At 48.0% G+C, this 15,764-nt stretch overlaps 1 protein-coding gene across 3 annotated transcripts in view; it reads right to left on the bottom strand.

The window, feature by feature from the left end:
- LOC115391299 (guanine nucleotide-binding protein G(o) subunit alpha) overlaps positions 1 to 11,843 on the bottom strand; it is an 83,426-nt gene extending 71,583 nt beyond the window's left edge. The window contains exons 1-2 of one of the 3 annotated variants that reach the window (XM_030095446.1): positions 11,046 to 11,843; positions 10,258 to 10,300 (exon numbers count right to left, since the gene is read on the bottom strand). In XM_030095446.1, the coding sequence (XP_029951306.1) occupies positions 10,258 to 10,300; positions 11,046 to 11,163 (161 nt within the window). In that variant the 5' untranslated portion in view covers positions 11,164 to 11,843. The remainder of the gene's footprint in view (positions 1 to 10,257; positions 10,301 to 11,045) is intronic. The other 2 variants (XM_030095447.1, XM_030095444.1) reach the window with 2 other exon arrangements.
- Positions 11,844 to 15,764: the final 3,921 nt, after the last annotated feature.

The raw sequence follows: 15,764 nt of genomic DNA, 5'->3' as shown, positions 1-15,764 counted from the left end.
CACATTAACAGTTTGGACACTCTGATGAAGTTTCACGCCCAGAGCCTTGAGCTGAAGCTTTGTAACACACACTCAGCCCGTGTGACTCTTCGCTCGAGGTTCATATGTTGATAAGTTCCAGCGAACCGTCCTGTCTGGCAAAGCAGCGGCCTGCATGAGCAGATCCATCTCACTGGCTGCAGACGTCTTGATCTGGACCGTCAGAACTAAACGTCGCTTCAGAGGCGCTCCGGACGAACACAGGCCTCCGCTTGGCAGCAGAAACGAAGAGAACCAGGAGGGTTTTGTTCATCGGTTCGCCGGGGATCCTGCCAGAACTTCAGCCACTGCTCTGTGGAAACTTTCTTCTTCCTGCAATAACAGTTTTATATCACCTGCTCTTCACAAATCTTGATAAGGTCTTGCAGTCTCTGGCGGTTCGGAGACTTCAAAAGAAAAGGCTGAATAAATATGTCGCCCGTGATGTGATGTGAAATCAATACCTATCAATCAAAACAAAGCTTTTCATTTTTTCTTACTGAAAAGTAAGCAGAAGTAGGAGCCTCACTATTCGTTTCCTGGTACAACAGGTAGACAGCATCAGGCTGAATCTGCTGTTAGGTGACTGTTTAAATAATTGAAAGACTGATGGGAGTTTTAGACACAGTAATGAGCCGGAGGGAAGCAGAGACACGGCGGTTAATCAGGTCAACTCAGATCTGAGCCTCGAAATGTAATTTTTCAGATTTCCCTCTTGTCTCTCCTGGGTCAATATTAATTACCTATTTTAAGCAAACCAAGAAAAACTGAGACTCTGAGTCGAAGAATGAAAACCGTCTTTCTTGAATCGCACAAGGCTTGATGTGAAATCACATCTCCAGTTGTGGAACTGGACCTGGAATGACTGGATGCAGGTTGAACACGGTGTGTTTGCCTCTCTTCTACCAGGTATCTGGGCTTTTATTTACAGTTTTAAATGCATTTCAATCACAGCAGCGCAGCTAGAAAATGAAAGCATTCCTTCTGCTGATAACAGGATTATGCAATCCACACGCTGCTAAAATAAACTGCTTCATATCAGACACACGGCATGACTGAGCTCCCCTGGTCTTCAGTCCAGAATCCAGAGTATGGTGTGAAAAAGAATGAAATTCAAAACACAGGAACGTCCTGCAGCAGCCACTCTGATCCATCACACAAACACAGTTATGAATCTTATCTGGTATGAAAACAAAGCCCGGCTGCAGACCTCACACGAGTTACTCATTAACTGTTATTTAGGTTGTTCTGTGCCAGCCAGCCTCGACTCTGTACTTTGTGACTGTGGAGTTCTGTCAGGCTGCGTTATTCAGAAAACAGGAAACAATAAACAGAATGCAGAACACACCGAGAGAGAACAACCGAACCGACCACATCCAGGCTGAGGCCACGGCAACGGAGGAGAGAGAGCAGCTCCTCCGAGGTTCAGTCTGAATTTCACACCAATCCAGAGTCAGTCCTGGTACGAATCCCAACACACACACACACACACACACACACACACACACACACACACTGAAACGTCGACTCTCCAGCCACAGGCAGTCACAGTCCCATCAGCTGACTCCAGATCAGCTGAGTGCGGCCGCCGGAACAAGACGCCATTGTCTCCAACTGACATGAAACCTGCCAAATAGGTCCCATACACACACACACACACACACACGCAAGAACAGAGGCTTAAAAACACACACACACACACACACACACTCCAGTGGGCACACACAAATACACACACACACAATTTTGTATCACAAAAGACCTTTGTTTTTTTTCATAAGAAGGCCTGATTAGTGCCAGACCACACACACACACACACACACACACACACACACACACACACACACACACACACACACACTGACCGAGGAAGAGCGAGCCGAAGCGTAAAGCAGCCTTTGATATTATAAAAATGCAACCAATTCAGCGAGAGGAAGACAAACACATGCAGGACGTTTTCAATGCAACTGTTGCCTCATAAATGGCAAAATAAATAAATAAATAAATAAATAAATAAAATAAAAAGGTACGGAATGAATCAGGTGAGGAAGACGACCACCTGAGACCTGCAGCGAGCTGCAGCTCTGCAGCGTCCGTCTCCAGAGTCTTCATTATTTCTGAGGAGAGGAGGTCAAGAGAGGAGGGGAGCGGTCCAGAGAGTGGATGGAGACGGCCAACACGAACCCAACAAGGCGCTGCTGCAGATACTGGATCAAAACCAGGTCTGACAGAAACCTCTTCTGCAGCTTCATTCATGGAAAATCATACGTAACATGCACAGAGATAGAATTAAAAACAAGCATGGAAAACACCAAGTTTCCTGTGCATAAAGACACAAGCTAAACAATGAGCGCTGTGCAGAGGACGACGAGCAAGGCGAACAGAGCGGAGCGTGAACAGCACAGCAGCTCTTCAAACCAAGCCTGGAGAGCCTGAATGTGAGCAGAACTGGCTCTCCTGATTAATCCGCTCCATAATGCATCAGGAGTTAAATCTATCGGGTTATGCAACCCTGACGGGCCTCAGCACCGCGCCGGAGCACCTTGGTGTGTATACTGAGGATAATTGGTGGACTGGAATCCGAACATACCGCCAGAGCGATGGAATACACACTCTTTAAGGTGTGAGGGCTTCAGGGTCTGCAGGTTGAGGAGTATTCCTCCTGCTGTGAAGCGCTGTGTGTTGTGGATTAAAGGTCGCGGCTCAGGGCTGCGGTCACATGGTCGACAGGACAGAGAGGAGCCTGTGGCTCCAGAAGATCGTATCTCCTCCAGATGAGACCGAGGGACGGTTCTTCTGTTTGTTCTGCGGCTCGCAGCTTATTCTTTCAAGGTCTGGTTGAATTATGGCAAAACACCGAAATACACACTTTCTGCATGAAAACAGGCGATTTAAACCTGCTCAGCATCAATGCGTTAGTGTGTGCATAAAATTACACGAAAAGTCCTCAAAAATCTTTTTTTTTTTTTTTTTCCAGTTTTCTGAAAACATTGAATCTTGTTGTTGAGTCTTATGGTTGTGTGTTTTTACAGCCAGCCGTCAGCTGCTCTGTTGGGCAGAAAGAACCAGAAACGCAAGAAAACTGGATTTAAAAAGGTTTTATGCAGAAATGAAGACCGAGGAGCAGAAGAAACACGACGACATCCGATGGAAGGAGAGGGTTAAAGGCGTGAAAGAGACATTATTATAGCTGCTATATGTGTGTGTGTGTGTGTGTGTGTGTGTGTGTGTGTTCTTGTTTTTCAACAAGACATGAAAAGGTGCACGTGCGTGTGTGTGGTTTGTTTTGCATTGTATATGCCTTTTTACCATATGTAAATGAGATTCAAATCATTACACACACACACACACACACACACACACACACACACACACACACACACACACACACACACACACACACACACACACACACACACACACACACCAACAGTTATCTCGCTGCTCGCTGAGGCAGCCAATCAAATCAATCGCAGCGCCGAGCGCGCCCCCGGCTACGCCCGCCCAGTGGAGGGAGACGCTGCGGCCGGCGGGCTGCTTCACATGACCAGCTCCAGACCCCCCCCCCCCCCCCCCCCCCCCAAACCCCCCCCCCCAAACCCCCACCCCGCCCCCCAAACCCCCCCCACCCAGCCCCCCCCCCACCGCCCCCCGCGGAGTCATCTTGTGAAGGGAAGGCTAATAATTATCGGGGAGCTGGGCTCAGAGTCCGGGAGAGGAGCGCACTTTGACCCCCCCCCCCCTCGTCTCGCTGTCACTTCCTTCCACTTGCTTAATAAGTGCGAACGTGCGCTCTCCGTGCGCTCTCCGTGCGCTCTCGCTTGCCAGTCTCTCTTCTCTTGCTCAAGATGTCTTCGCCTCCCTCGTCTTGCTCCCCCTCCCCCCCCCCAGCTTCATTCTCACTTGTCCTCCCTCCTCGTTTCTCTTCACACTTCCACATCCCTTTACCCTCCTCTGAAATGAAAAAAAGAACGGAAGAAAGAAAGAAAAATGGATTCTTCTGTCGGGTTTCTTCTGCCGGCTCTGGCTGAATCTTCTCCTCCCTCCTCCACCCCTCTGTCAGACTTTTTAACTTCACTCCTTTCTTTCCCCCACTTGCTCCTTTCTTTGTTTCCTTCATGTCTATGAACCGGGTAATTATTTCTGTGTGTGTGTGTGTGTGTGTGTGTGTGTGTGTGTCTCTCTCTCTCTCTCTCTCTTTCAGCACATAACACCACCACCTTATTTCCTTCACTTTCCTCTCCTTCCTCCTTTTATTCTCCTCTTCTGAGGCTTAAACCTAATTATGTCCTGCTCTGGAGAGAGAAAACCACACACACACACACACACACACACACACACACACACAGTGTGGGAACGGCCTGTGGGAAGCGGTGGGGGACGGCCAGCGTTTGTTCTCCCTCCGGCCGGTCACCTCCGATCATGTCAGCGCGGCACAAACACACACATGAACACCGTCAGAGAGCCAGAGACGAGGAATCACCAACACACACCCCGGTGTGTGAGCCGTGACGGGGTTCCTGTTCGCCTCCCGGGATCAGGCCACGTTTCTACCGCCAAACTGTACCGAAGTAAAAAACCAGCCACCAACACGGAGCGTTAGTTCACGGTGTGTGTTGCTTTTGATTCAGCCTCACAACCTCTTGTGCTAATTAAACACTCTTAAAACCCTGCGAACAGTGTGGCGCTGAACAGGCGAGGGGATTTCACCTGAACGAGCCGCTCGGTGTGTGTTATTACCTCCAACTGCCAGGAAAGACTTTCAGCTGAATTCAGTGATTCAGCCATTAGTCGTAGCCTCTGATCCTGGAGGGCAGCGGGGGGCTGGAAGCGTTTCCACCCGGCAGAGGGGCAGGAGCACATCACACCAACACACACACACACACACACTTCCCTCAAGAAACAGGTCCAGAAAAATAGGATTGGGATTTTAATGTGTAAAGAGGAGCCGGGCTGTTAATCATTGAAAAATAAATGACCTGGAGACTTGACGAAACTCCTGCGACGGCCAGGCGGCTGAAGAAGACCAATAATGTTCTGACTTGCACAGACCTCGGCGTGTGGCGCTCACTTCCTGCTTCCGAGTTTCAGTCCTGATCACGTCTCACAGATTATTTTAACACTTTGTGAAACAATGAAAGTCCTCACCTGGATTTCAGATTGACCTCTAACAGAACGAAACATGACTCAGTAATGACAGAGAAGCATCATGAACACACATAGAGTCTGTCTGACAGTCATTTGATCACCTTCCTGAGTCCGTCCGGTGCTCGATAAAGTTCCAGATAAGTGAAAGTACTTCTAGTTGTTGTATTCTGTAAGTTGCGTGTAGCTTGTTGAGAGCGTTGTAACACCTCCCACCACCGAACGCCAGATGATCTGAGGGTCAGGGCACAGGAACGTTTCTGCGTTCGAAACAGACTGAAGCCTCAGGATGTTTTCACACTGACACTTTCAGGTTGGTTCAAATGAAGGTCGAGCAGCTCGTGTGAACTTGCATCCACCAGCAGAGTAAAACCACCGTAACGAGTGTATTTACCAGTACAGACGAGTACAGACGTGCAGAGTGTTCATGGCTTTAATGCTACAGTCCTCAAAGAAAAGCAACACATCAAAAACACAAAACCAGAAACAAGCAGCAACTCCAAGCCCCATAATGACCTTAAAGGTTTTCTTTGTTGTGGTGCAGAGTAGGTGAGAAAAATGTCCTTTTTTCACAAAGCCAAATGGTTAATACTGAAAATCTCAACATGAAACCAATTTTAATGATATCTTGTGAAGTGAAACATCCAGAAAACTGCTGAAGTTCAAGCTCCGCCTTAGAGCCCGGCTCTGAGGCTGGTTTGATGGCAGCGAGCTCGCTGGCGCTCATGGAGCTTCGCTGATACCTCGGCTCGGGCCTCACTGTCGTGTTTTGTCCTCTGAAGAAAACGTGATCATAAATCAGTGCTTTCGATGAAGATTACTACAATATCCTTGCCGGCTGGATTAGAGCCTCCTGCAGGCCAGTTTTGGCCCACGGGCCTTATGTCTGGCACCCCTGATCGACGCTTTATAAGAAAAAACACAACTAATACCAAGACAATCAAAGTGGAAGAAAGCAAATGAGGAAGAATCCGGTGGAGAGAGACCGCAGTCATCCTCACCTCGGCAGGATGAAGCCCTCACTGGAGCACCGACCAGCAGCAGCAGCAGAGAGGCAAACTTCTGAGAAAAGACTGAACCCCGAGTCCTCTGGGCGCGTCAACCACAAGTAACTAATTCCTTTCCTGGTAAAAATGATCACAGGCGTCTCTGGAGCAGCTCAGCCTCACAGAACCAGAACCAGAACCAGACCCAGAACCAGAACCAGAAGCACCGGCCTTCAGGGTGGAACACACACAGCTCTCCACATGTTCCGGTGGGGGGGAGGGGGTGGAGGGGGTGGAGGGGGGTGGAGGGGGTGGAGGGGGTGGAGGGGGTGGAGGGGAGGGTTCTGCCTACACCCACCAGGGAGAAGGACAACAGACCGTTCCCTCTTTTTTTTAAGTGACAGGTTTGCCTCCTCAGCTCAATTATCTGAAAATATTCTCACAATGAATTAGTATCATGTGTGTGGCGCACACACACGCACGCATGCACGTGCACACGCGCGCACACACACACACACACACACACACACACACACACACACACACACACACACACACACACACACACACACACACACACACACACACACACACACACAAAGTGCATGAGAGGTCAGTCTGCCAGCTGGGCAGCGAGTGAACCTTTGCACACGTTTAAACACACACAGGCTCCATAAACAGATGGTGTCTAATGTGTATGTGCACGTGCGCACACACACACACACACTATATTCATGACATACAGATATGTTTTTCACACATGGCCAAGTCCCTTCAGTTGCTGGCCCAAATATTACACTAACTAATGGATTGTGTGTGTGTGTGTGTGTGTGTGTGTGTGTGTGTGTATGTGCTCACTCCAGCATTCGTAGGTTTCTCCCACTAATCCCACCTTCCCTCAGGTTTCTCATAATCTGGATGTGAAAACAGATTCAGGACCTCAAAATGTGAGCGACAGCACACACACACACACACACACACACACACACTGCGCTGCACCTGTACTCCCACAGAGATGCTATCACTGCTTTGTTAGGAGCTATTGTCACTTACTGCGATCGCTTCGTCTCAGAAAGCAATAATCTGCATTTCAAAGCAGAGCCGGACGGACTGGAGAGCAGAGAGAGAGCAGTCACCACCCGACGGAAAACCTTCAGAAACTCAACACTGACAGTATGAACAGCACAGCCGTACACACCGCACAGCGCATTCAGCGAAAGGGCAATACCCACACACACACACACACACACACACACACACACACAGACACGCGCTGGTCACTGGGACACGCCCCAGATGTTCAAAGCGCTGTGGAGGAACACACTAAAGGGCTTGCAGTCCTCTGATGAGGTTCCGGAAATAGCGGAGCGTCTGTGAACAGGAACGTCGGGGCTTCCCTGACAGGAAGCTGCCCGCCGCTTCCTGAGAGCAGCGCCTCTCTGCAGAGACGTCGGCTCCCGGCGCCGGAGGTCACAGCGACAGGTCGCTGTGACCTCCGGCGCTGAACGGGGTTCGGGCTGGTCCTGGAAGGAGAGGGTTTGATGCCTGCAGGCAGGAAGCTCTCTGAACCGAAACAAGCTGAGCATCTGCTGCAGGAAGCAGTGACCACGGCTGAAAGAGCGCGCGTACACACACACACACACAGACACACACCAGCGTGTCTACTGAAACTACCACTTCTAGATGTGAAACTGAGTGAGGAACATAAATGTCACGAAGCACCTGGGTGTCTTCTGGCCGCTCGGTGCTGCACAGCGTCAGCGAACATCTGATCATGTCATCAAACCACACCACGGCTTCAGGACTTGTTCTTCCAACAAACAGTGTTGTTTCACTTGCCCCACATATATATTGGACTTCTTTTAAGTGTTTTTTTTTTTCCTGCGGTTTTTCAGAAGAGCTTCTGACTTCTTTTGCAATATCCACCTCACTAAAAACCGATTTTGCAATAATCTCAGTTTTGTGTGACGCGTCGCACAGCCTCAGGTTGATCATGCATAATGCACAGCCAGACCTGAAAACTGCCAGGACTGCAATGTGCATCACGGACAGAATGTCCTTCCCGGACGTGCAGCAGGTACTCGGCCAGGTGGCATCCAGCACACCATCATCTGCCTCAGGTACTTGGAAAAGTGACGCCACTTTCCTTCTTGAACACCGTGTTCGGCAAAATGTCTCGATCAAGGACGCGGATATGAAACCCAAAACCTGCAGGAGCCTCAGTCAAACACCGGACACACTGAAAATACAATGAAATATCAATAAAAGGAAGCCACCGTGCCAGGCAGATACAACCTAATAATGAGGACACACTTCGCCGGCGTTTTCTCAGCCTGGAAATAACGTGCCGCCCCCAGAAGCATGTGCAGCGTATGAGTGTGTGAGATGAAGCTTCGACTCTGGAGCCACTGCCAGATCCAGGCTGATCCACCAACAAGCCTGGCTGTCCGCCTCTGTGAGGAGTAGAGTGTAAAAAAAACTAAAGCCTGGTAGTTTTCACTTTGCATTCGCTCTCACAAACCGAACCGACAGACTGCAGGAAGATTTACTACAGTCCGACCGAATCAATGCATTCAGCTGCTCCAAAGGCGGCGATATAATGTAGAATCAATGAAGCCCGAGAGGCCGCGGTGGGTCAGCGTGCAGGATGTGGCGAGCGGCTGAAATGACCATTAACAGCTGAGAAACTGGCTCATCTGGACTCACTGAATCATGCACTCATGTGATATGTCACTATACAGCCGCGGCCGAAGCCTGTGATTGGCTGAAACGCTCTCAGCTGTCTGGAGAAGTGACGCAGCGGAGGAGGAAAAAAAAACACACATGTCACAAGTGGATTGCTGATAAGACGAGGGAGGGGCTGATAAAGCAGGCAGGCTGTGAGCGGGCCACCTCAGAGAAGGACCACAGTGAAGGCTGTATGTCTCAGAACGACCAGGTTCCTACAGACGGGAACAATCCCAACAGAAGAATCACGAATCGCTTCATTACGACACCACAAGACGCAAAAACACGTCAGGCGGCATGAATTAGGCCACTGCACTCACTGCTGAGTCTCTGCAGGACTAAACCAGGATCTTCATTCTGCGCTGAGTCGGACTGACCCCTGATTATCAGTCAGGCTTCACACACACCTGCACAGAGGTGAAATGCATGATGGGTGCTGTCAGGAGGAAGTAGCGCTTCAAAATTGGAATAACTCAGTTCACTAGTCTGCTTAAGTCCAGCCCAGAGACACGAACAATCAGGGGCTGAAGCTGCTCCTGGCAGTCTCGGGTCAGGACGGGGAACTGTGAAAATAACCTCGGCTGTGGTCTCGAGTCGCACGGCGGGAAGGTCTCTGGACGATCAGCTGATCAATCACAGCAGTCTGAGAAAATCCTGCCTCCACTGAAGGCTTAGTGAGGAGAAAACGTGATACTGCAGGTACACGCATGGAACTGAGCCACAACATCGACTTAGTGCGTCTGCCTTCATGAATAAGGAACACTGGGTGTGGAGTTACGGTGGAAAATGTTGAAATCCAGCTAATAAAACCAATCAAAAAACATATGTTTTAACCAGATGATCACAAACGACAGCGGTTTACTTGAAGACATCCTTAATCATTTGTGCAGAAGCGTGTCAGAACAGCCACTCCCAGACACCAGCACACCTTCCGCTCTGTATTTCTGTGACGAGGAGAATAAAGTAAGAGCATGAGACGGCGTCCAGGAGCTCACGCAACACGGGGCGGGATCAGAGAATCAAAGCGCATCTGACACAGCGCTATCCCCGCCTTTAAGACTTCACACATCCCACAGCTGCGGCTCACAGTTACACATTCCACTTATCCACGCACTGCATCTTATCACACGGCGCTCTGTGGGATTTAAAGCAACCGTGCACCTGCAATGCTGCTTCTCTCTTTCATCCCAGTGCACACATCGGACCAATCTGAAGGGGGCTCGAGGTGTTGGATTGGTTCCCTCAAGCAGAAGAAATGCATGAAATCACCAGGCTGTATGTACAGTTTGTGCATGTGTGTGTGTGTAATAGAGAGTGTTAGTGAAAGAGGAGCACACATGTGCACTATAGGGTTATTAGACCGTGCTTATTAAAGACTTACTTCATCTGTTTGACGATGGTGCTTTTCCCTGACTCTCCAGCCCCTGAGGGATAAGAGACAAGAAGACAATGTAAACAGGCTGTATGTATGAGTGTGTGTGTGTGTGTGTGTTTGTGTGTGTGAGGGAGAAAGATGGAGGCAGAGTGCAAAAGAGGAAGGGGTGGGAGAGAGATAGGAAGAGAAAGAGAGAATCAGCCTCTTAAAACCCTCCGTGAGAGCAGAGCAGCAGCAGCAGGGTGGAGATGAAAAAATGGAGAAAGTGTGGCTGCATCTTTTATTTCTCATCCTCGTCCTCAGTAAAGAAGAAGAGAAAAACATCTTCTACCTTCCATCATGTAACTTAGTCGAACAGATTAAGGTTCATTTCCTGCTAACAATCAATGAATCAATCGATCTCCCATCGAGCCCGGAGAGGCTGATCAGGGCCTCCGCTGCTGCATCCTGCCATTTTTTCTCTGGCATTTCATCTGCAGTTGCCAGCCTCGGAGAACACACCTGTTTTTACTGGATTATTCTGCTTTACAGCATCTCCCGCACCTGCCGTGTCTCCGTGGATCTTACCGGAGCAGGCGGCTGTAATTCCGTGTAACTCGGAGGTTTGAAATCAGTCGAAATGGGAGATTTGGGCCAATATGTGAGTGTTTGTACAGCGTACATGTCGTGTTTTGTTCATGTGGGAGGATTCATTCCTCCTCCTCCTCCTCCTCCTCCTCCTCCTCCACCACACCTTTCAGCCGGCCTGAGCGTCTCCCCCCGCGGGTGAGCCACCCGTCCCCCCCCCCCCTTACCGAGCAGCAGCAGTTTGACATCCTTGGCCGCGGTCAGCCCGTCCTCCTTCAGGTTCTTCTCGATGGCTTTGCTCCGCTCCAGAGCCTCCCGCTCATCTGCGCTCAGAGTACATCCCATGGTTAGAGAACACAGCTTGAACGCCTTACCGGTACCGGGATCCACGGAAGAAAACACGGAAAAAAAAAATATCAAGGAGCCGGATGAATGAAACCGCCTGTAAAAATCCTCCTCGTTGTCTTTCTCCCCTCCGATCCCTCTCTGGGCAGCTCCCTCTCTCAGACCGGGGACACGGACGCCGTTAAAGCATTTAAATCACGGATCCTCTCGGTTTGATCCACCGCGCATTGAAAATCGGTGTATTCTCCGCAGCTGGCGGCTTCTCGGGCGTCGTCTCGGCGGGGTCCGTTTCTCTGGGTCTCTTCAGAAAAAAAATAAATTGTCTCCTTCTTTTCGGTAAATCACGATAACGGTTCCCGTCTCCTCCACCCGTCTTTTCTTTTCTTTTCTTTCTTTTTTTTTTTTTTTTTCCTTGTGCGTTACTGGGCGGCGGTGCGCTGCGCTCGCATCGCTCGGTTCTCACGGCGGCTCGCGGCGGGCTGTGTCTGCCTGGGCTCGGTCCTCCGGGGCGGGCAGGGCAGGGCGGCGGGGCGGCGGGGCGGCGGCGGCGGGGACTCGCTCTCTAACGACTATTGCCTCCCGGTAAGCTCCGGTGCGGGCTCGCTCGCGCGCTCCTCCGTTAGTTCATGCGCTCGATTGCAGGTTTGCTGACGTCAGAGAGGCGAGAACAAATGTGCGGGGAGCGAGCGCGCGGACTCCCAGTGGCGCAGCCTGGTGGCGCGCGGCTACACAGCCGGGTGTCCGCAAAAGTGCCTCCCTAAAACAAATAAATAAATAAATACAGAAATAAATAAATGAAGTTTTAGGAGCCTTATCATCCTGGAACACAAATCAAAAAGTCTGACATTCACAGGGGCTCGTCGTTATTTCACCATAAATATTTCGCAGCTGTAGATGAATGTTTGCAGATTATTTATATTTGTACATCAAGCTTCGCCATTGGGTAAAAAAGTAAAAAAATCTGCCCAAAAAATCCAAGTTTGTCAATGTGTAGGAAATGAGTTGATGGTTAAAAAAAAAAGACTTGATTTGTGGAAAAACAAACAAACAGAGGTTCTGCAAAGCACAGAACTGCTGTACAGCACCTGAAGTTGCTGTTGCAAATTGTGTCATCTTTATACTGGATGGTGACAAACTGAAGTGTCCAGTCAGAGAGCAGACGGCTCTCTGTCCTCCTGCAGAAAAACATAAGGCCTGTGGCCCAACACCAGCCTTCCAATCCGGCCCCCTGGACCACCAAGCAAATGATACAAATCTTAAAGGTGTAATGTAGGATGTTCTATTTGCTTTGAGTTCTGGGTGGATCATCAAAATAACTGGTGGTTCTGTTTGTCAATCATTCTGACGAGCTGCTTTCGTGGAGCCGTTGTACGTGCTCGCTCCCAATAAGGTTCTCCCTGTAGCACATGTGCATTCAGAGTGTTTCTGCAGCCGGTGAGCTTCGGTTTCAGCCAGGACTTACCGATGGCGAGTCTGACATAATGAAACTGTAACTGTTTGGGAAAATAAGCTTTATGAGCGAGGCCGATCGCAGAAACTGTAAACAGAGCCGTGCACGCCCGGGGAAGATGGGCTCGCGCTCGCGCTCGCACACTTCCGACATTTGATAGGCGTTTCCTCGGGAGGAGCAGTAGAGCAGGTAGGATGGTCTGGCGCAGGCGCGTTTTTCAAAAAGCGAGCAACAGATGTTTGGCTTCATCTCTTTGAGAAAATCCTGTATTACACCTTTAAAGAAAACTAGACTTGTCTTTTCACAGATTTCTGAGGAGTAGCGGACACAACACAAGGCTGAGACCTGAGCAGTGATGCTGGTATAGAAAGTTCGCAAAAACATTCAGGATTCACTCAAGCTCAAGAGAAGTTTTTTTTTTTTTTTTTAACACATCGCCTTGTTTCGCACCAGAATGTATCATTAAGAATTGGCTTCATTTTCAGATTATAGTATTCACTCGTAATTGCTTGGTTTTGTGAAAATATAGATGTTTTTATCATGTCCTACAACAAAGAAAAGCTTTAAAGTTTAAACGCAAAGGTTATTATGGCACTATTTTACTGGTCGAGCCCACTCAGGCTGAACTGTTTCCTGTATGTCCTAAATGTGTGTGACATGTGTGTGTCCCTCTTTAGGTGCTAACAGGTCTGCCATATCTGACTGAAAAATTCCAGTCTATAAACTCCAGATAAAACCTGCTCAAATCTGGGAAAAAAAAAAAAAAACCACAACAAACAATCAATAAAACCGAGAAAGTGCCATAATAATCTCTTTATCCATCTTCAACACTGCTTAATCCTGTGCAGCTCGGCGAGGAGCCGGAGCCAAACCAGCTTACTGTGAGCGAGGGCAGGGGTCACCAGGACAGGTCCCATCACAGGACACACAGAGCCAGACACCCACACACACACTCACTTTCTCTCTGCTTGAAAGTTTGTACAAAACCGACTGCACTGATCACATATTCACCTTCAGATGCTTCCGCCCTGGAATAAAACATGTTATCAGCGTATAAAAGAAGAATTACCCTAAATATGACAGACTAGATGCATTGGACAGAGAAACTGGCTTCTCTTTTTGTGCACTCGGTTCATGTTTAGGGTGTTCAAGCATGTTGTTGTGATTTATAATCGATGCATCAGTCAGGTGCATCGACCGGGAGCAATTAAACCGAAGAGCCAAACAGCAGCATTGATTGTCTTTTGGCGAAGCGTAAAGAAAACAGTGATTTCTGGAACGAAGCTGTGATCTCAAGCATCAGCACAAACTTTGAATCATTGATTTACCTTCGATTGATTAGAAGAAATGTGCAGTTTGGTTACGCTCCCCAATAAAGAATAAAATCAACAGGATCCATCAGAAGAGGCTGGTTCAGTGAACAAATGATGCATCCTTTAATCACCGCGGCGACTTTTCTGGGTGGAGTTTGCATGTTCTCCTTGTGCACATGCCTGTTTTCTCCTGGTCCTGTACTTGAGTTCATCTCATGGCAGTCAGCGTGAAGGTGAGTGTGTGTGTTTGTCCGGGTTGTGTCCTGCCTGTGCCTGTTCTCCACTGGGACCGGCTCCATGCAGCCGCTGGGGACAGTCAGCTGGATGAAGAGGTGTGGATGGATGGATGATCAGAAGGGATCGATCAATCCACCCATTCATCCATCTTTAGAACGGAGACGTGGCGCAATGGAGCCAGAGCCAAGCTGCAGCGGCAGTTTCGAAATACAATTTCAGTCACAGTATTAAATATATTTATTAAATAATGATATAAATGTAATAATTTCTAAAAGAAAAAGGTGCTGAAACGTGATGATATAGGATTAGTAATACAGTTTGTTTCTAACACCAAAATCATCCTGTAATTCTCAACATAAAATCAAATCACTTTGTCAAAAACCATTTCATACGTTTTATTTTCTTCAGCAGCGTCCTTACAAAACTCATTTGTGATGTTCACTATGTAACATTACGAGTTAGCCTCCAAAAGGTGTCGATTATACGTTCTTAGATTTAATTAGTGGAGAAAGTCTTTCAGCTGGACTCGCGGCGGAGGAGGCAGCTGCTCCGTCTCCCCCGTGATCCAACTGCCATCACGTTCATCCGCTTCACCCAGCAGACGTGCAAATGGAGATCCTTCTCCCAGATGACCCGGCGCTCGGTTTGGTAACGAGGTGTCCTTCATCATCATCATCATCATCATCATCAAGACCATCAACTAACTCAGAAAGTATTCACTGCATGCATTTCAAAGGAAAACATGCAGCTGTCTGGAATTAATAACCATTAAAATAAGATCAGTGCAACAGTATTGTGAATGAACTCTGATGATTCCTCCACAGAGACCCAGGACCTCCTGTTCAGAAATGTGAAAATATTTGAGACAAACAATAAAAAATGTAAAGATTACGTATATGAGCACTGAGCTCCAGAGGTCTGTGCAGCTTGTAGATGGTAGTGTTTCAGGTTCCTAATCGCAGAATTAGGATTGGGGTTGAGAAAAGTTAGAACTCGGCTGTGAATCTCGTGTCTAATGGTGCAGTCTGAGTTCTCATTTCATTTTACTGACATTGAGACACTGTTCTTCTTTTTTCAGGTGAATTATGAGGATTAGATTCTTCATTCGAAGCTTGAAAATGGAACAAACATCCTCCTGTGGCCCTGGATTGATCACCAGAGTGATCTGATATACTGAGTCCCTGCGGTTCTTTATTCCTCTTAATACTTGAAGTTGTTTCCTGGTTTCATCTGTTGGAATATTTAGTTTAAGTTAGATTTTTTAATTAGATCAGTGAATGAAAATAGCACATTTTTTAATTTAAAAACTGTATTTTTCATAAACATTGTATTAAGGTGATCTACATGACACTTTATTTTGAAAGAAAATACAAAAAGGTCAAAAAGGTAATCCCTTCATTGTGTTTAAATTCCCTATTAAGACACTCTGTTTAGAAATGTTTCACATTATGGCTTAAAACTGCCCTGAAATGCAAAATAACATAATTTTAAACATGCAATTCAAACTGGATTAATTGCGATTAACTGCACAAATACTGCAATGAATCGCAAATTTCAAACGCTATCTTTTGACACCCCTAGTTTCAATACACCCATAATGT

This window comes from Salarias fasciatus, chromosome 7 (genome assembly GCF_902148845.1).
Source record: "Salarias fasciatus chromosome 7, fSalaFa1.1, whole genome shotgun sequence".
Classification (NCBI taxonomy): domain Eukaryota; kingdom Metazoa; phylum Chordata; class Actinopteri; order Blenniiformes; family Blenniidae; genus Salarias; species Salarias fasciatus.
This window is presented reverse-complemented; position numbering and strand designations above follow the sequence as displayed.